The 19,320-nt window shown below is 62.0% G+C and overlaps 2 protein-coding genes across 8 annotated transcripts in view; one reads left to right on the top strand and one right to left on the bottom strand.

Annotated features, from left to right (window-relative positions):
• Positions 1-16,333, top strand: part of PITPNM2 (phosphatidylinositol transfer protein membrane associated 2) — a 105,863-nt gene extending 89,530 nt beyond the window's left edge. For 3 of the 5 annotated variants that reach the window (XM_019648947.1, XM_019648948.1, XM_019648949.1), the window contains exons 10-26: positions 2,382-2,629; positions 3,063-3,252; positions 3,411-3,530; positions 4,052-4,284; positions 4,803-4,981; positions 7,025-7,195; positions 7,720-7,869; positions 8,979-9,143; positions 9,836-9,997; positions 10,832-10,980; positions 11,331-11,447; positions 11,796-11,912; positions 12,028-12,176; positions 12,273-12,422; positions 12,862-13,045; positions 13,148-13,276; positions 13,373-16,333. In XM_019648947.1, coding sequence (XP_019504492.1) covers positions 2,382-2,629; positions 3,063-3,252; positions 3,411-3,530; positions 4,052-4,284; positions 4,803-4,981; positions 7,025-7,195; positions 7,720-7,869; positions 8,979-9,143; positions 9,836-9,997; positions 10,832-10,980; positions 11,331-11,447; positions 11,796-11,912; positions 12,028-12,176; positions 12,273-12,422; positions 12,862-13,045; positions 13,148-13,276; positions 13,373-13,696 — 2,937 coding nt within the window. In that variant the 3' untranslated portion in view covers positions 13,697-16,333. The remainder of the gene's footprint in view (positions 1-2,381; positions 2,630-3,062; positions 3,253-3,410; positions 3,531-4,051; positions 4,285-4,802; positions 4,982-7,024; positions 7,196-7,719; positions 7,870-8,978; positions 9,144-9,835; positions 9,998-10,831; positions 10,981-11,330; positions 11,448-11,795; positions 11,913-12,027; positions 12,177-12,272; positions 12,423-12,861; positions 13,046-13,147; positions 13,277-13,372) is intronic. The other 2 variants (XM_019648950.1, XM_019648951.1) reach the window with 2 other exon arrangements.
• A 608-nt stretch (positions 16,334-16,941) lies between these two features.
• ARL6IP4 (ARF like GTPase 6 interacting protein 4) lies at positions 16,942-19,244 on the bottom strand. Of its 3 annotated transcripts, none has more exons than XM_019649032.1 (6): positions 19,178-19,244; positions 18,590-18,763; positions 17,924-18,211; positions 17,723-17,840; positions 17,298-17,367; positions 16,942-17,219 (listed from the first exon to the last, which is right to left on the bottom strand). In XM_019649032.1, exons 2-6 carry the CDS (start codon positions 18,750-18,752, stop codon positions 17,163-17,165), a joined length of 696 nt encoding a protein of 231 aa, XP_019504577.1. In that variant the 5' UTR covers positions 18,753-18,763; positions 19,178-19,244; the 3' UTR covers positions 16,942-17,162. The 3 variants fall into 3 exon arrangements, with proteins under 3 accessions (XP_019504577.1, XP_019504576.1, XP_019504575.1); XM_019649031.1 differs by having other exon boundaries at positions 19,073-19,237; XM_019649030.1 differs by lacking the exon at positions 19,178-19,244 and adding an exon at positions 18,892-19,000.
• Between the last annotated feature and the right edge of the window lie 76 nt (positions 19,245-19,320).

Raw genomic sequence — 19,320 nt, forward strand, 5'->3', positions numbered from 1 at the left:
GTGCCCAATAAAGCTGTCTTGGCAGAGCGCCTGTGTCTGCTTTGGGGGTTCTTTGCACAGAGCTCACGCCCCTTCTCCCCCTCCACCTGTGGGCAGTCAGAGCTGTTTGCATTGAGGGCAGGAGCCGGGGCTCAGAAGGGCTGTCATACGCCGCGGTCACCACACTGCTCTGGCCTCACGCTGTCCAATGTGGACACGACCCCTGGGAACCGCTGGGGAGTTTGGACTGGGCAGGGTGTGGGGGAGGGGCTTTCACACTGCCCTTCCCCATTTTGGGGTTTCCCCACTTTGAGGTCTGAGGAAACTGGGACCAGGGGCATTGAGTTCCGATTGTTGGTTAAAGGCAGTAGAGCAGACGGGCCCCTCCACGCTCTGCCGCACACAGCTCTGATGGCCCCAGAGGGGCAGAAGGGGCCTGGGCTCTAGGTCGGCTGAGGGATGTGCGTTCCGACCCAGCCCAGTTCTGGGCGCCGCCATCCAAAGTCAGATCCCTTTTGCTTGCAAAAGCCCCCAAACCGGAGCCTCCTCTCCTGGCCTTGTGGAAAGGGTGTGGGGGGGGGGGCGGCTTTATGGAGACACTGATGGGACCCCCTGGCTTTCCAGGGCCCCGTCGCCCCACCTCCTGTGGGTTTTGTTCCCACTGGGTTCAAGTCTCAGGCAGGGTGTGCCCCGCAGAAAGCAGGCTAAATGGGGTTTGTGTCTCGGACTGGCCTCCAGGGGTCTCTGAACAGTCCCAGCAGATGGGCACAGGCAGAATCCCTCAGTCCCCCGCTGCCCAGCCCTGCCCGGCCCAGTGTAAGTGCCGCTGGACTCCGCCTCCCAGGAGGCTGCCGTAAGACATTGCTTCACGTGAGCCCCTACCCTGGGTGGCTGATGGCCCCGACCTGCCCTGGCCTGTGAGTTCATTCCTGCTTGGCGGCCTGGGGCCAAGTGTCACTCCCAAAGCTCTGCTGGGTGTGCGTTCCTGCCAGGCCCCGCGGCCTAGCCCTGGCCAATGACCAGTCCCTTCTCGGAGACGAGGCGGCCCAGCCTTGCCTGAGCTTCAGGCCCAGTACAGCCCAACAGCCTCCCTCCCTGTTCGCGTTTCCAAAGCCCTCACTGGTCAGTGGCATCTGGCCCATTTCTGACAGCCTCGCCAGCTCCTGGGTCCAGTGCCCACACTGCCCACCCCTGTCCCAGGCTCTATGTTGACACTTGGGTCCTGATGCTGCCTCACCTGCTGCCATCTGGTGGTCCAGTTCAGGGCCAGCTGCCCCCACATAGGCCCTCGCAATGGTTTCAGCCCCGTGGTGTGTCTTTCTGGTTCCTTGGGGACAGATCCCTCTCTCCGTTCAGCCCTTTCGCACCCCCCAACGCCTCCTGACATAATTGGGCACAGCAAGTGCTCGCTCGTGGCCCCTCTTGGGCCCTGGTCTCCCCAAGTCACATGCCAGAAGCTGGGTGCAGGGAGAGGCCCCCTGGGGATGGGGCCACAGCCTGGGTTAGCAGGAGAGCGTGGAGCTGGTGGCAGGAGCTCTGAGTTTCAATCCAGCTTGGCACTGATGCGCTGTGTGACATTAGACCAAGTCCTTGGCCTCTCTGGGCCACCACCACCTCATCTCTAAATGGAACAATTCCAAGTGCAAATGTGTGCATGCCTCAGGTCTCACTATGACTGTACAAGCAGGCCTGACAGCTGGAGGTGGGGTCATTACCTCTCACAAATGAGGGGGGTTCGGGTAGACACATCTGCATTGCCCTCCCAGCTCTAAGATGCTGGAGCTCTGCTGTTGCTGGGACATCTCTGCTCTTGGGACCTTGGTCTTATTGAGAATCTAGGAATGGCAGGGCCTGGGGGCAGGGGGCAGGGGGTGGGGGCTGTATAGATGGAGGGAGAGCTCAGAGCTGCTGGCAGAGTGGCCAGTCCCTCTTAAGTGACCCTGTAACTTTGAGCCGGCTGTGGCCCTGCCTGCTCGAGCCAAGACAGACCCATACCTGAACTGACACACAGACACATGGCTGGCAGGCAGCCCCAGAGGCCCAGACAGGGCTGAGCCTCTGCCTCCCCAAAGCCAGAAGCCCCTGTCTGGGACCCCCAATGGCAAGTGGAGCGTGTGCTTGCAGGAGAATAGCCTCCCCGTTTCGTGTCTCCTGTGCCCTGGTCAGACTGGCAGGCGTGAGTGGAGCTGCACGCAGAAGGAAAGAAAGGACCAGCTTGGCCTCCCCAGGGGAAGGGGTTGAGGCAGCTGACACCAGGCTGAGGAATTGGAATAGGGGTTCTCAGAGGGAGCAGGTGGGCCTCGACAGGCCTCCCCCTAGCGGGGCAGGGGCCCTTGCCAGGAGCTGAGTTCCGGAGGAGTTGACGCCCACCCCTACCCCCCACCCCGTCCCCCTCTGCACAGGACGAGGTCAGCCCCCCGCTGGCCGCCCCGCCTTCCAAGATCCACGTGCTCCTGCTGGTGCTACACGGAGGCACCATCCTGGACACAGGCGCCGGGGACCCCAGCTCCAAGCAGGGCGATGCCAACACCATCGCCACTGTGTTCGACACCGTCATGCGCGTGCACTACCCCAGTGCCCTGGGCCGCCTTGCCATTCGCCTGGTGCCCTGCCCACCCGTCTGCGCTGATGCCTTCGCCCTGGTCTCTAAGTGAGTGCGCTGGTCTGCGGCCGCCCACTGCCCCTTCCCTGAGGGCCAGGCAGCTCCCCCAGTGTCGGACACCCGTCCAGACATCCAGACCTGCCTGCCATCCGGCCGGCTCTGCCCAGAGGTGGCAAAACCGATGCAGATGGCGGGGCATAGAGTCAGGAGGGCCAGGGCCCAAGACTGAGCCTCAGTTTCCCCACCTGTGAAGTGGGGGTGCTGACCTGCCTGTGAGATACGGGGCCTCACTCCCTGGCTCTGTTCCCGAGCCTGCCCAGGGCCTGGCCCGGAAGCGTCCCCACCAGGTTTACCGAGTCATGGCTGAGGCTCTCAGAGTGGCAGGTGGCTCCTAGCCTGCTGCTTCTCGGGACGGGGAAGACAGGCCCCTTTGGCTAACCTGAGGCCGGCTGCTCTCTCTTTGCCGGGCCTCCTCCACCAGCCTCAGCCCTTACAGCCACGACGAAGGCTGTCTGTCCAACAGCCAGGACCACATCCCCCTGGCTGCCCTGCCCCTGCTGGCCACTTCCTCGCCCCAGTACCAGGAGGCGGTTGCCACGGTGATTCAGCGGGCCAACCTCGCTTATGGGGACTTCATCAAGTCCCAGGAGGGCGTGACCTTCAATGGGCAGGTGAGTCGCAGGGGGGTGGGGGGAGGGAAGACAGGAACTCCTGCAGCGTGGGCCGGCCTGGACCTCCAGCCCAACTGGGGCAAGGGGTCATAGCTCTCCCCAGCCCGCGCCCCAGCAAGCGGGGCCAGCGCTCAGGTCCACGGCCTGTCCCCCTCCAGGTCTGCCTGATCGGAGACTGTGTCGGGGGCATCCTGGCATTTGATGCCTTATGCTACAGCCACCAGCCAGTGTCTGAAAGTCAGAGCAGCAGCCGCAGGGGCAGCGTGGCCAGCGTCCAGGTACCAGCTTCTCCCGGCCCCCAGAGCAAGACTCCCTCCAGGATGGGGACTGGGTCTCTCTTTGGCTTCAAACGCCCCCGAGGCCTGCGATAAAAGCGAGGGAAGGGTAGAAGCTGCCAGTGCAGGTGCCCAGAGGGGCAAGGTGGGTGTGTGGGGCAGTGAGCAGTTGCAGCAGGCGATAAGCAGGGTCTACGCTGTGGGGAAGGGGGTCTGGGAGGCGTGGCAGGAGGCCCTCTGAGCACCCGAGGTCCCTGGGCTGCTGACAGCCAATGGCCTGGGTGGGAGTGAGATCAGTGGGGGACCCCTAGGGTCCGAGTGGCCAGGCCAGGCCAGGAATGAAGGCTGTCAGTACCTAGCCAGTGGGTTGGGGGGACAGTGGGAACACGGGGTCGGGGGGTGCCAGGGTTTTGCTTGTTGTGGCTTGGTGGAGAGGCAGGCCGGACAGTGGTCAGGAGGAAGGACACTGAAGTGGATCCAGGCCATCGGCCACCTGGCAGTGAGACTGCGTGGGGCTGTTCCAGGACACTGACCTGCTGTCCCCGGGCGCCCTGATGAATGCGGCCCATGGCAGTGGCGGCAGCGGCGGTGGCGGTGGAAGTAGCCTGGAGAGCAGTCGGCACCTCAGCCGCAGCAATGTCGACATCCCTCGCAGCAGTGGCACCGAGGACCCCAAAAGGCAGCTGCCCCGCAAGAGGAGCGACTCGTCCACCTACGAGCTGGACACCATCCAGCAGCACCAAGCCTTCCTGTCCAGGTGGGCGGGGCCCGCGGGAGCCTGGGGGTCAGACCATGAGGCTCACCACCAGGGGAGGACGGGCCTCTGAGGCGGAGGGACAGCTCAGAGTTGACAGTTGGAACCAGGTCGTGCCGACAGCCAATGGGAGGGCCCCCAGCCCTGGTTCTGGGATGTCCATACTGGGCCCACAACTCTTGAACCAGGACAAAGCGTCCTGTAGATGTTGCTGTGGTCTTGTACTTGCTGAGGGCCATCTTGAGACAGAGGGAACAGATTGTCTGGGGTGGGGGGTGGGGCAGTGTTGGGGGGCAGAACTGATCAGGGGCAGCGTGGTCCCCGTCAGGGTTGTCACGAAGGCAGTGAGCCGCCTAGCGAGGCTGGAACCTGCTGTCACCAGACATGTCCCAGCAGGCCCTGGGCAGCCGCACCTGAAAGACAGCGCAGGGGTCCAGCCTCGTTTGGGCCTGATGACCCCTGAAGGCAGGCCAGCCCCGAGAAGGGCCGTGGTGTGACCTGATGTGTCCTCCCGCCTGCAGCCTGCACGCCAGCGTGATGAGGCATGAGCCCAGCTCCCGCCGTTCGAGCAGCTCCACCATGCTGGATGGCGCAGGGGCCCTGGGCAAGTTCGACTTCGAGATCGCTGACCTCTTCCTCTTTGGGTGCCCACTGGGGCTGGTCCTGGCCTTGAGAAAGACTGTCATCCCCACCCTGGATGGTGAGAGCCCTGCAGGGGCAGGGTGGGGCGGGGGGTACATGAGCAGGGCCGAGGGTCTCAGGGGACCCTTGTCATGAGGCCATGGGCGAGTCCCAGGTCCCGTCTTGTGTCTTGTTTCAGCCTCTTTTCTGCCCTCCCCACTGAGGGCCCATCCCTCTCCCATGTTCCTGCCTCAGCAAGCTCAGTCTCTGGCCCCCGCCCCCTAATACCTGCTGTTTCATTTCATCTGTAAGACACCCCCAAGCGCTGAAGTCCAGATAGGAAAATGACCCTTCCCTGGAAGGGATAGACCCAGTCTCCCAAGCGCAAGGTCTTTCCAAAAGGAAGGAAGTGGAACCAGACCTCTCCAAAGCTTCCCAGCCCCGGAGATGTGCCACAGCCACACTGGTCCAGGGACCCTCATCACAGCCTACACAGGGAGACGGGACATAGAGACTGAGCAGCTGGTCAGAACAGTGGTCCCCGTGATGTCCCCAGGTTACAGAGGGGAAAACTGAGGCTCAGAGAGGTGTGGACACTTGCCCAAGAGCAAGTAAGCAGTGACTTAACATATAAGTGCACGAAGTCGTAGCGGCAGCGGGGTTACGTTCAAAAGAATGGGGAGGAGCTACGCGTGCAGATATGAAAGACTCCGACATTTTTTGTGTGTTAAACGAAAAAAAAAATAGCAAAGTTCAAAAAGTATAGCATATGTTCCTACTTGGATGTGTTTTTAAAGTGAGATACACACTACTGATCATTTATATAGGTTCCCCCCACCACCCAAAAGTAGAGTGTTCCTGTGAAACCTTTCCGAAGCTGAAATGGCATAAATCAAAGAAGCAATTACCATTAATCTATATGGAAAATAGTTTGAGTGTTCCCAGACCCCAAAAATGACCTACCCAATCTGCTTAACTACGTCCAGTTTTACGATAAGTGTGACACCCTTATAAGGCTTGTGAGGCTTTTCTGATACCTTAGGGCACATCTTGCGAACAGCTGCACAAAACAAATCGAGACACAGCACAGATGCTCAGACACAGCTCTGGTGGCTGGAGGCTGAGATGCTGAGTGTGGTTCCGGGGAAGGTGGTGCCACCCTGGTACCTGCTGCCTCTGCAACAGCCCAGGCAAAACATGCTGAATGCCACTTTCGCTGTTTGCCTTTTTTCTTAAAAGCGAACGTGTCTCTGGATTTCTTTTGATTACTGAAAACAGGTCCCTGACTTGGGATGGTTTGACATATGATTTTTCAGCTTTACGATGGTGCAAAAGCGATACGCGTTCAGTAGAAACTGTACTCTGAGTTTTGATCTTTTCCTGGACTAGCGAGCAGTGTGCGGTACGATGCTCTCTCGTGATGCTGGGCCTTATAAAACAGGCTTTGTGTTGGATGGTTTTGCCCAACTGTAGGCCGATGTAAGTGTCCTGAGCACGAGTAAGGTGGGCGAGGCTAAGCAGTAGGTTAGTGTATCGAATGCATTTTGACTTACGACATTTTCAACTTGGGATGGGTTTATGGGGACCTGACCTCATCGTGAGTCAGGAGCATCTGTACTTAAAATAGGTCTTTGCTAAAAGCAAAGTGACAAAACAGGAACTTTCGAAAAACGGGGAATCACTGTACTTACATTGTCACATTCATGTGAAATGGTTGGAATAGCAGCCCACTCTACAGCCTAGGAGACATTTCCCATCCCCGTAGGTGGGTGCCACCTGCTCAGCAGCACATGCGCAGGAGGCTTCCTAACAATGCACGTGGGACTCCAGCGGCAGGGTTCAGGGGTGGAAGGCATCCTTCCATTATGTCTTTTATCATATACTTTTGTATTTAAAAAAGTTTTTTTACCACGGTCACTATAACTTTTTCAATTAGAAAAATTGGGTTAATACAGGGACAATGGCCCAAAGAGATCCCAAATTGATAGAGCCACGCTTTTGGGAGGGGGGGGTGTTTGTATCGGGACCCCCCCACCGCATCCCGTCGCCCCACTCTAGGCCCCGCCTCCTTAGGGCGGAGCTGACTGCAGCCTCTGCAATTCCCACCCTGTCCCATGCCCAGTTTTCCAGCTGCGGCCGGCCTGTCAACAAGTCTACAACCTGTTCCACCCCGCGGACCCTTCGGCCTCGCGCCTGGAGCCGCTGCTGGAGCGGCGATTTCACGCCCTGCCACCCTTCAGCATCCCCCGCTACCAGCGCTACCCGCTAGGGGACGGCTGCTCCACGCTGCTGGGTGAGAGCCCCGTGGGCTGCCCGGCTCTTGGGGAGGGTGGGAGTCAGCGCAGCTCCTGGGTGCTCCAGGCGGGGGTGGGGAGGGTGGACCTCCTCTGCAGGGAAGGGCAGCCAGTACTGAACACCTGAGGCCCGGCTGATCCCAGCGACATGGGAATGACAACAGGGCCTCACCCCAGAGCCAGTGGGCAGATGGGGGCCAGGCTACCCTCCCCACTGCCTGCCCTGGCGGAACTGAAGACACGATCGAGCCCGTGATAGGCCCCCAGCTACCCAGCCCAGACACAGGGTCACAGGTTGGGGAGCCACAGAGTGGGTCTGGGCAGGACGAGAGTGTGAAGGCTTCTGGATATCCCCGCTGAGCCCTCCCTGGGAACAGCCCTGTCCCACCCACCCCAGCCTGTGTCCCAGTGTCTTGTCACGTCCTGGTCCTGAGGTGCCCCGCGTGTCTTGTGTCGGAGCCTGTCCAGATGGCCCACAGGAGTGTCCGTTCTTGTCCTCTGTTCTCTCCCCGTCTGCCTCCAGTCGAGACCGTGCAGAGAAACCCTGAGCTGCTCCTGGAGGGCAGCCCCCTGGCCCCTCTCCCGCCCGGGGATGGCTTCCTGGAAACCAGTATCCCAGTTCCCGCGCTCACCTGGCAAGACGGTCCCCGCCCGAGCCCGGGCTGTGCTGAGTGTGTGTAAACCCCCTGCTCGTGGTGGCGTCTGCTTCGCTGGCTAACTGCTGCTCCTCAGGGACCCCGCCCCTATGCTCTCCTTGGCCACCCGGAGTATGATGAGATGATGAGGTGACGAGGAAGGGAGACCCAGCAGGATAGGCCCTGTCTGCACACTGGGGCAGAGCCGGGAGGGGACCCAAAGCAAAGGGGACCCAGGATCCCAGAGAGGGGAGCAGCTATCCAGGGCCACCTAGCACAGGTGCCGTTCCAAGAGCCCTGTCCCCTCTTAGTGAGGGTGGCTGGGGCAGCCAGGAGATGGGGTGAGGCCAGCAGGACCCGCCTGCTTCCCCAGGAGAGGCCTGCAGTCCTGAAGAGGGGTTGGATTCTTGGGGTCCCACTCCTTTCCTCCCTGATGAGGGCCAGTCACCCTGCACCCCATCCAGATGTGGTCCTCTAGCCAAGCCCTGTTCTCCCACTTTGCCCTGCCCTCAGCCCAGGCCCAGGTGAGCCTGGCTCAAGCCCTCAGCACCTGCTTTTGTCAGTGTGGCCCGTGTAGGGGGGACAAGTGTGAGGCCTCAGTGTAGGGCATCCTGAGAAGCTGCTTGGGCCCCTATTGTTGGCACCCCCTCAAACCTGGCTGCCAGGGGCTTTGGGTGAGGCCGAGCTGGGCTGGGCCCTGGAGACCAAGAAGGCTAGACTAGACTAGATCAGGACGCCTAGCTCAGGAGTAGTGTGTAGGGTCAAAAGGGTGGCCGGGGGCGGGGGTGGGGGTGTGTGTGGGGGGGTGGAGCCTGGCCACGTTGCCTCCCTGCCCAGTGTGTCTGTGTCAGTCCTCTGTCCATCCCTGCCCCAGCCCTCCCTTCTCTCCCGCCTCAGCCCTACCCTGCCCTCTCAGCCTTGGGCAGGCTAGTCTTAGCACACTTGGGCGCATCCTCACTGCCAGCTCTGCTCAGATGCCATGCTCGTCTGCCGTTGGAGGTGTCAGCCTGGCCTGGCACAGCCACCACTCTGGGGCCCCCCAGCCCAGGAGCATGCTGGGCCCTCCCTCCCACCGCTCAGGGGCTGGGGGCCCAAGTTGAACGGGCCCTCTCTTACCCCTGGGTCTCTGGTCCCTGCCCACCTGCAGCGGATGCCCTCCAGACCCACAGCACCGTCTTCCAAGAGCACGTGGCCCCCTCCTCTCCCGGCGCAGCCCCCACCACCCGAGGCTTCCGCCGAGCCAGTGAGATCAGCATTGCCAGCCAGGTGTCGGGCATGGCCGAGAGCTACACGGCATCCAGCATTGCCCAAAGTGAGTGCAGCGGTGCCCTTCTGTCATACGGGGGCCAGTGTGCCCCCCAGGGGACAGCTGGCAGTGTCTGGACACAACTGGGGAGAGGGCGCTACTGGCATCTGGTAGGTAGAGACCAGAGGTGCTGCTCCACACCCTGCAGCACCCAGGACGCCCCAGTGGAGAGCGACCCGGCCCCACGCGTCCGTAGGGCCCTCCGGCAGGCAGGCGTTGTAGAGTGGGCGGCCCGCTGGGGTAGGGTCCTGGAGGTGCGAGATGGGCGGCACCATCCCAGAAAGCTGGGAGATGATAGGCCCGCCGGCATGGCGGGGTCCTAGCCCCGGGGGGCCAGAGTGCGCCCTGAGGGAGAAAGCTGGGGCGCTGTTTCTGGACAAGCCAGAGGGGTGGCCTCACTGTGGCCGCTGGCCTCTCCCGCCGCCCCAGGGGTCAGAAGACCCATGGCTGCCTTCACTCCGTGGCTCCTGCCCGTCTCAGACGGTTCTCTGCAGCCGGGTGGAGTCCAGGTCACCTCCGCTCGCTTGCCCCCACCCAGCCTGCTGCCCCCGGCCACGGGACCGGCTCTCAGGCTGCCAGTACCTGGGCTAAGGCTGGCATGAGGCGGGCTGAGGGGGCCGGCACTCTGCCCAGCGTCCTTCCTGGCCTGGGGTGGCCCCAGCATGGCTGAGGCCTTTCCCGTTGTTCTTGATTCTCAGAGACCCCAGCGCCGCTCAGCTACACCCCCAGCGTCAGGCGCCTGTCCCTGCTCGCCCTCCCCTCCCCACCCCCCACCACCTCGGGCTCCCGCCCGCAGGCCAGGAGGGCGAACCCCAGTGTGGAGAGGGTCCCCTGCCTCCCCGACTTGAACGTCAGAGAAGGTACCGGGCATCACATGCCCTCTATCCACACTCGCCTCCTCCTGTCACTGCGGTCACTCGCCGTTTCCAGGCACGTCTCACCGCCAGTTCCTGCTCACTGGCCCTGCTGAGGCCTCACCGGGAGCTGGGCTGGGAGCACTCAGATATCCAAGGAGGAGGCAGGAACAGCTGGAGTTGGCTGGGGTTTGGGGGCAGGGGGACCGAGGGTCATGGGTCAGGCAGGCTGCCGGCCAAGGGCAGGAGGCACCCTCGCTGAGCATCTCCTGCGTGTTGCCGCTGGGGAGGCCCTTTACAAGCCTCATGTCTAGCTGGGGGTGTCGCCCAGCCCTGCCCGAGTGGGAGCCAAGATTTGTGAATCTCTGTCTGACCAAACCGGGCTCCGAGGTGCTGAGAGGGACAGCAGGCCTTGCCTTGGGGTTCAGGAACTGTAACTCCACCCCTTGTGAAGCCTTTCACAGCCTTGAGGCCAGGGAGTCACATGGGGGTCAGGAGAGGCCCGGTGAGGGCGTGCGGGGACCGAGGGCATGGGATCAGCCACAGGACCAGGGACAGCGAGTCCTGCCTCCAAACTGGGCTTGTCTTCTCCCCATCTGACTTCACATCCTCTCGCTGAAGGCCTGTGCTGGGCACTCGGGCTGCTTGTCCCCATCCTGGCCTCCTGTGCCTTCTTCATGCTCCCTTCTGTCACCCAGCCTGGGTGGAGGACACGCGCTTTCTTTCACTGCTGCCCTTTTTCCTGGTTGGAAGAGGGTCTCATCTTGGGGCTGAGCCAGGCCTGAGGGGCCCGGTGACCTGCCGGGGTCACAGCCCAGTCACGGCCCCTCCTCCTGGCAGTTGCTGCAAAGTGGTGGGGCCAGAAGCGGATTGACTACGCCCTGTACTGCCCCGACGCCCTGACGGCCTTCCCCACGGTGGCCCTGCCTCACCTCTTCCACGCCAGCTACTGGGAGTCAACAGATGTGGTCTCCTTCCTGCTAAGACAGGTACCCAGGCACACGCGCGCCTCCCAGGAGGGCCCCAAGTGACTCTGCTGCTGACCCATTTCATAGTTGGGGACAGTGGGGGACCCTGCCCTCTGATCCAGTGAGACCAGAGCACGCAGGACGGAGGCACCCGTGGGAAAGTAGAGATGGGGTGGGTATATTTGCAGTCATGGGACAGATGTGGATTTGGGGGGCCCAGAGGGTGAACGGTCGCAGGTTGGATAGTGCCCCCTAAAGCCCTCCTGGCTTCCTATTTCCAGCTTCTCGGGAGAGGGCTGCTGGCCTCTCCCTTCTGGAAAAGGAGGCCCAGGCTTGAGCCTGCCCGATGGCCCGCTTCTGTCCTCCCCCAGGTCATGAGACACGACAATTCCAGCATCTTGGAGCTGGACGGCAAGGAGGTGTCCGTGTTCACCCCCTCGAAGCCGAGAGAGAAGTGGCAGCGCAAGAGAACCCACGTGAAGCTGCGGGTGAGGGATCCTCTGGGTGCCCAGGCCCCAGGCCTGTCGTCCTACTGAATCCTTATAAGATGACCCATCTTACAGATGAGGAAACTGAGTTGCAGGAAAGCATGCCATTTAATTCTCAGTCTGTGAGGCTGGAGTTATTACCCCAGTTACAGACAGGGAAGTGCAGCCAGGCTTCCGAATTTCCCCGGGGCCCTGTGCTCAGTGGCCGAGATGGGCTTGAACCTGGGCCTTCTGGCCTTAAACTCGTGCTCACCTCACAGGCCCACGGGAGGCTTGAGCTGAGTCCAGGAGACCCCAGCCACCCCTCCACCCCCCACCCTGACCCAGCCTCACTTCTCCTCTTCCCAGAACGTGACAGCCAACCACCGGATCAATGACGCGCTTGCCAATGAGGATGGCCCACAGGTTCTGACTGGCCGGTTCATGTACGGGCCCCTGGACATGGTCACACTGACTGGGGAGAAGGTAAGGACACGGGGACGTGGAGGAGCCCCCTGCCTCACCTCCCCGTGGCTGGGCTGTGGGAAGTCGGGGGGCCAGGGGCATGGCCTGTTTGTGACCAGCCTGCCCGGGCTCCCAGGTGGACGTGCATATCATGATGCAGCCGCCCTCAGGCGAGTGGCTGTACCTGGACACACTGGTGACCAACAGCAGCGGGCGTGTCTCATACACCATCCCTGAGACTCACCGCCTGGGCGTGGGTGTCTACCCCATCAAGATGGTGGTCAGGTACGTGCCTCCACAGGGCGCGCAGGCGGAGGTGGACTCCTCTGGGCAGGAGGGAGGGGATCTGCGGGGTTCTGATGAGCTGCCCCCGCCCCCCAGGGGAGACCACACGTTTGCAGACAGCTACATCACAGTGCTGCCCAGGGGCACGGAGTTCGTGGTCTTCAGCATCGATGGCTCCTTTGCTGCCAGCGTGTCCATCATGGGCAGCGACCCCAAAGTGCGGGCTGGGGCCGTGGACGTGGTGCGGTGAGTGGCCCTGAGGGGCACAGTGGGCGGGCCTGGAGGTGAGAAGTTCCTGGAGGCCAGGTGGGGAGGCCCTGGGGTGCCAGAGCAGGGGGCATGTGGCAGGGACCTTGGGGCTTGAGAAGCTGGCACCGCCGCTGACTAGCTGTGTGACCTTCATTTAACCTCTTGATGATGATGCCTCCATCCCCTCATCTGGGAAGCAGGGTCCTCACAGGACCAGTCACACCTGCTGCTGAGGGCATCTGTGGGGTTGTATGACTTGGGCCGTGGGCACCACACAGGGGCCGTCATCATCACTGTTGCTACTGTGACTGCTGGGGCCTAATTAGAGGGACGCTCTTCAGTGGCCCACGTGGAGGCTGGCTGGGCAGGGAGACGGGTGGCCCGAGAAGGGGGACGTGGTGGCCATGGGACACCCAGGCCTGCCTCTCGCCCCCAGGCACTGGCAGGACCTGGGCTACCTCATCATCTACGTGACGGGCAGGCCCGACATGCAGAAACAGCGGGTGGTGGCGTGGCTGGCCCAGCACAACTTCCCCCACGGCGTGGTGTCCTTCTGTGACGGCCTGGTGCACGACCCGCTGCGCCACAAGGCCAACTTCCTGAAGCTGCTCATCTCCGAGGTGGGTCCTAGTGGGAGGGACTGTCAGGAACAGGGCGGGGACAGGGCGGGGAAGGGGCGAAGGCTGTGCCCGTGCCTGTGCTCACGCAGGTCTCGCCCACAGCTGCACCTGCGCGTGCACGCGGCCTATGGCTCCACCAAGGACGTGGCGGTGTACAGCGCCATCAGCCTGTCCCCCATGCAGATCTACATCGTGGGCCGGCCCACCAAGAAGCTGCAGCAGCAGTGCCAGGTGGGTGGGCGCATCACGGTGGGCGGCACAGGCGGGCAGCCCCGGCTGGGAGCCGGGCCCCGTGACAGCTGCCTCCCTCACTGCCCCCCCCTGCAGTTCATCACAGACGGCTACGCGGCCCACCTGGCCCAGCTCAAGTACAACCACCGGGCTCGGCCGGCCCGCAACACGGCCACCCGCATGGCCCTGCGCAAGGGCAGCTTCGGCCTGCCCGGCCAGGGCGACTTCCTGCGTTCCCGGAACCACCTGCTCCGCACCATCTCGGCCCAGCCCAGCGGGCCTGGCCTCCGGCACGAGCGGATGCAGAGCCAGCCTGACAGCGAGCAGCGGGGCCAACGCAGCATGAGCGTGGCAGCCGGCTGCTGGGGCCGCACCATGGCTGGCCGGCTCGAGTCGGGGGCAGCCCCGGGCCCCAAGTAGGGCACTCTTAGTGAGGCGCTGTGGTCTCCATGGTGCTAGGCCAGGTGGCCAGCCCGCCGGGGGGGCTGGCCTGGGCACACGCCATCGGCTGCGGACAAGCTTGTCCCAGGACCCAGTGGAGGACACCAGCCGTGCCACACACAGCCCTCCCAGCCCTGCATCATGTCTTAGGGTCTGAGGGGTTCCCCGCCTGTCATGGAAGCTGACAGGACGACCAGCCCCAGGACAGAAGGACCAGGACCCCCCACGTGGACTGGCCTGGAGGGTACTCTCTGGACATTTGCCCTGCGTTGACCTCGCAGCATCCCGACGCCAGGCCTGGGCCCAACCTGCCACCTCCCAGCCAATAGTTCACCCTGACGTCCAGGTCCCTTCACACCTGGTAGCAGCTTCTTGTGAACTTGAGTTACTCAACTCTTTGACCTCATTGGTTTTGCACTGATTTTGAGAGTGGAGACCCATTACCATCTCCTGTGGCTACAGACTCGTTGACATGCATGAAAAGTCAACTTTTGCTGGACCGATTGCCACGCAGAAGGCTCCAAGGTGGCAAATCCTTCTGCAAGCAGGAAAGGCCATAGCTTAATTTCTGCAGCTCCACCTGGCTCACCAGTGCCATGGCAGCCCTGGAACCCTGCCCACCTGCCCAACCTGGAGCCCAGTGAGGCCGCAGGCCTGGCATCATCTCCGGCTGTGGGCACAGCCCAGGCAGTGAGGCCGGTTTAGCTCAGAGAGCCGGCTCCCATGAAGCCCTGCCTCGCCTGCGGGGCCTGGCCAGGCCTGGTTGCTTCTTCCTCCTCGCCTGCCAGTCAAGGCCCCATGCCTCGGGCCATCCGTATTTCTACACCTTTCTACTCCAATCTGATTTCTATGAGGTTTTTTTAACTGAGCAATCCTTGGCTGCTTCCTTTTCTTAACTCTTTCAGTACCAAGCGCAGCCCCTCCACATGAAAACACCCAGCACTGTGACAGAGTCCAGCCTGGTTCTGGGTCCTGCGGCCCTGCCCCCTGCCCACGTAGTGGGGTGTGGGCTCTCTGCCTCACCTGACCCGTTAATTCCACTGAATTTCTACTCTGGGGTGGGTGGGGCACACACTTAGGTTTTTAAAATGCCAGTTCCGTTCTGATGCCGAATCTGAGAAGCCACAACTCCCGGCGTTAGCTTCAAGGCAGGCAGCCACGGCTTCATTTCCTACCCGGTAAGGACCACGCTGTCCTGCACGCTGGGTCTGAGCGTCAGCCCTCCCTCCTCAGAACCGATGGCGATCTCAGCTGTAGCGCTCGGCTCCGGGCAGCCCCTCTGCCTCTCCTCCACCTTCTTCAAGGTGGGGGAGCCTGCCTGGTCTCGGACAGCCGTCCAGCGACCAGGCTCCATGTCCAAGCTGCTGCGGACCTGGATAGGACCTCAGCCTCATAGGCTGGGCTGGAGAGGCACGCCGATTGACGTTAACCTCTTCCCGTGTGTAGATATGTACAGCCAAAGGGTCGTGTAAATGTTCCGCCAAAGTGGGTCTATACAGAAAATGAAAGCTATTTATTTTGTGCAGAGAAAAACGTCTGAAGGGATGGGACCTTCAGGGTTTATTCCTATTTAAGATGTAGCTTTTTGTTGTTTCAGGCGTTATGTATAAAGCAACAATTATTTTATGGACCAAGTTTTAATGTAACTGTTGCAGTAAAAGTGCAATATCTGACCCCCCCTCTGCTCCCCAGCGGAAAAATCACTCGGCCGACAATCACAGCCCCGCCGAGGGGCCCGTGGCCAGTGCCTCCGTCTCTATCGGTCCCATCTCACCCCATCTTGCCTACCGCCTGGATGACTAGCCATTCGGAGAAGCACCTGGAAGTCTCGGGCCCGCCTGCAATAAAGGCTGGGAGGCCTCCCGGCCGGGGGAAGCCATGTGGCAGTGGGCGCGGGCTCTCCCGGCACACAGCGCCTCCACAGCTCCGTGCTCCCCACCTTCCTGCCCAGCCGCCAGCCATGCCAAGGACAACAGCAATAGTCCCCTGGGCCTCTCCCAGGGGCCTTCAGCCATAGATGGTGAGACGGGCAGCCCACCCTCCCTGTTGACATCCCTCTTCTGTACCCAGGTCTGCTTCCTGCTACCCTTAAGATTCCTTTGGCACAGTCTCCTCTTAAGGAAGCACCAGTGTTTCAGAAACTAAGAGAGGGAGGGCAGAGTCCTTTAAAAATACCAAAAATGTTTACAGTGTTGGGTGCTGAGCTGCATGGCTCAGGCCTGACCAGTCATTACCAAAGGGTGAGGCAGGCCTTGCCGACTGCCACCCCCACCCAGGCCTGTTAGAGTAGAAGCCTTAGTCCCACTCCCACCCCCAAATCCCAGGACTCAGCCTCAGCCTGCCGCCCCCAGACCCACACCCCTGCCTTCTCTTTGATTCCTAAAGAGGGGTTCAGCAGAGCCCCCAGCCCCTGCCCAGCTGGGCCTGAGCTGCCCGCCCGCCACGTCAGTCTTCACGTCTCAGCCCCCTCCCGTCTGTCTGTCTGGGCCATGTGTGAGCAGTGTCCTGACTTGCCCTCCCCGCCCCCGCCGTTGCTGTCCCCGCACCATCGGGCCTGAGTGTGCTCTGTATACAGTGTAATTGTCTGTCACGAATTAAAGAAGCAGGAAGGCTTCCTTCTGGGTGTCGTTACTGCACCAGCAACCCGGGCAGTGGGTGGCAGTGGAGGCCCAGCCTGGCCTGTGGTGGGGAGAGGAGGGCCTTCCCAGGACACAACGCGGCTGCACTCACGGGAGCACCAAGACACTCACAGGGGCCGTACCCTGTGCCGGCCCCTTCTGGCCCCTTCCTGGGTGTGAACCTGGCTCATCCTCACAACAACCCAGTGATGTGGGTGCTCTGAGCCTCTGCTTTACAGAGGACACTGTTAGTACGCTGGGCCAGGATTCTCTCCCGGGACTCCTGGCCTCAGCACCAGGACCCTCAACTGTTGTCATCTGCAGACTAAACACGGAAGGACAGCAGTCTCTGTCCGCGCCTGAGGGACTCAGGTTTAAGAGCCAAGTCTCTGGGTTTGGGATTTGGCTGGGGTGGAGGCTGGGGTCACTGCAGGCGGGCTGATCCGGGGATACGCAGGACAAAGGAGGCTGGTTTGGCCTGTGGGCACGACCACCAGGGCACAGCTCAGATTCCCCCAGAAGCTCCTGCAGCCCTTGATTGTCCTCTGGTGGTCCAGGATCACCCGTCCCAACCCCTCAGCACAAAAAGCAACAGAACACAGGAAATCTCCAACCAGGGCACATTTAATATCTGGGAAGGTGCGCTCTTTCAGGAGATGGGGGGAGCTGACTAAGACAGTGACCCCGTCCTCCACCCCTGCATCTGAGAGAGAGGCTGAGCCAGAGCCCAGTCCACAGGAGAAGAGGCAAACAGCACCCATCGGGCTTCCCACTGCCCACCCTGTCGTGCCACCGACACGGTCCACAGACCTTGGCCAACGGGGCCCTCAGGGCAGCAGCCCTGCTCGCATCTGGAAGGCCAGGCCGTCCCCTCGGGTGGCTTGCTGGTAAGAAGGCACACAGGAGGGGACACATCAGAAACAGAGCTGAGGGTGAGCCCTGGGCAAAGGGGCGACACCCACCTTGTTGATCTCCCTGTGTCTCTCCTTGGTTACGATTTCCTCTAAGACCTCGCCGTCTCCCTTAATGAGCCTGGGGGAGGAGGGAAAGACAGGCTGAGCCTCTAATGCAGGAGCAACAGAACCACAGCCACCCAGCAGAGGGGTGCCAGGCCTCAGTTCCCCACGCCTCCCTGTCTCCCACCCTTGGGACAGGGATAAAGGTGGCCGGGTGGGCTCTGCCATCAGATCAGCCAGCAACGGCTCTTTGAGGACCCTCGTGGCCCTTGCGACCCCTGCAACTGCTTGTTCTAGGCAATGGAGGAACCACCTGAAACGTCCCATCAACAAGTGACTACTTTTCTCCCCAACCTTAGCCTTTTTAGAGCGGCAGCCACCACCCCTCCTGAGTGCAGGGCTGAGGCGGGGCTTCGCCAAGCACTCCCTACCTGGTGCGTCCTGTCTCGGGGTCCACCACCTTGCGGATGACGCTCTGCCGGGCGTCCCACTCCTCCTTGGTCATGGGCTTCATGGCCTGGATGCGGGACTTCTGCTCGTCCGTCAGGACTGGAAGGAGAGATGGCCGGGCGGTGGTGGTCAGGCCTCAGGGAGGGGCCCCTCCCCGGCCCGCACGCCCGGCAGCACAGTACCTGGGCCGTCGTCCTCCTCCTCAGCTGATCGGTGCCACTGGTCCAGCGAGGGTCCTGGCAGCGCCTCAGGCTGCTGCGCTTTCGTCTTCTCCTTGCCTTTCTTCTTCAGCTTCTTCTTCCTTTTCTTCTTCTTCTTCCTCTTCTTGTCCTTGTGCTTCGCCCGCTTCTTCCGGCCATCGCTGGAGGAAGAGGAGGAGGAGGACGAGGAGGAAGAGGAGCTAGAAGAGCTGGAAGAAGAGGAGGAGGAGCTGGATCGCGGTCTCCTCCGGGCCTTGTGTTTGCTTCTCTCTGTGATGCAGGGAGAAGGTGAGGCTGGAAGGCCAGGAGGAGAAGAAGGAAGCCTTCCTCCCCAAGCTCTGGCCTGTGTAAGCTCAAGCCAACGACAGAGGCACTTTCTGGGCTCCACGCAGGTACTGTGTGACCGGGAGCAGGGCGGCCAAACTTCCACGGCCCAGGCCCAGCTGCACGAAAAGCATCACGAAATGCTCCCATGAAGCGATCCACACTCCATGGGCCGGCCCGGTCCCTGGATTCTGGGTCCTGCGCTCTGCACCTCTCTACTGCCCACTGCGATTCCCCCCAGCCGGCCCCAGGAAGCCCGCCCAGCGGCCTGCAGCTTCGCCCATGAACTTCCAGCACCCCTTGCCCATTCCCACTGGTCCTCACCCTCCGCCCCGGAGGAGGTGGTGCTGGCTTTGCGGCCTTGGGATCTAGACGCGGAACAGCTCCTCGGAGCATCCTTACAGCTCTTCTTCCTTTTCTTTTCCGACCCTCGCCCCCGGGACCGGCTGCGACTCCTGGAGCGCTTGCGAGAGCCGACGTGAGCCATAGCGTCGTGGGCTGGAGACGGGGAGATGCGCTTAAACTGAGGCTCTCAGACTGGGGTCCACGGTCCTCGGGGTCCCAGTACCCAACCCCACCCCGGGGCAGGTTTAAGAGAGACTCCGCCGCAACCGCACGATCCTCACCCATTCCCACCCCTGGGGACCCCGGAGATTCCGCCGACTCCCGGATCGTCCCCTGCGGCCCCTTTAAGGACCCGCCCCCGCTCGGGAGCTCCACGCCTGCGCACGCGGCTCCGGCTCCCCAGGAGCCACCGCGATCCCCAGCCGCCAGGTGCGTTCTGAGTCCCTTCCCGTGCGCTCCTACCCTCCACCCCCGCGCCCTCCGCGGCCTCGCTGCCTTAAGGAAGGTCCCCGGGACTACTCCGTTCTCTCCTCAACCGCCCACAGGGCCGGACCGCCCGCCCCGCACCAGGCCTTCACGTGAGGAAGCGGCGGCGAGGTGACTTCCGGCACTGGGCGGTGCTTCGGGAGGCAGTCCGGCTGCAAAGTGGGGGCGCTGCTGCCTTTAGTTCTGAAGCCCCAGGTTCCGTCTTTGGGGCAGCTCAAAAAAAA

Source organism: Hipposideros armiger, unplaced genomic scaffold, assembly GCF_001890085.2.
Source record: "Hipposideros armiger isolate ML-2016 unplaced genomic scaffold, ASM189008v1 scaffold_128, whole genome shotgun sequence".
NCBI lineage: Eukaryota > Metazoa > Chordata > Mammalia > Chiroptera > Hipposideridae > Hipposideros > Hipposideros armiger.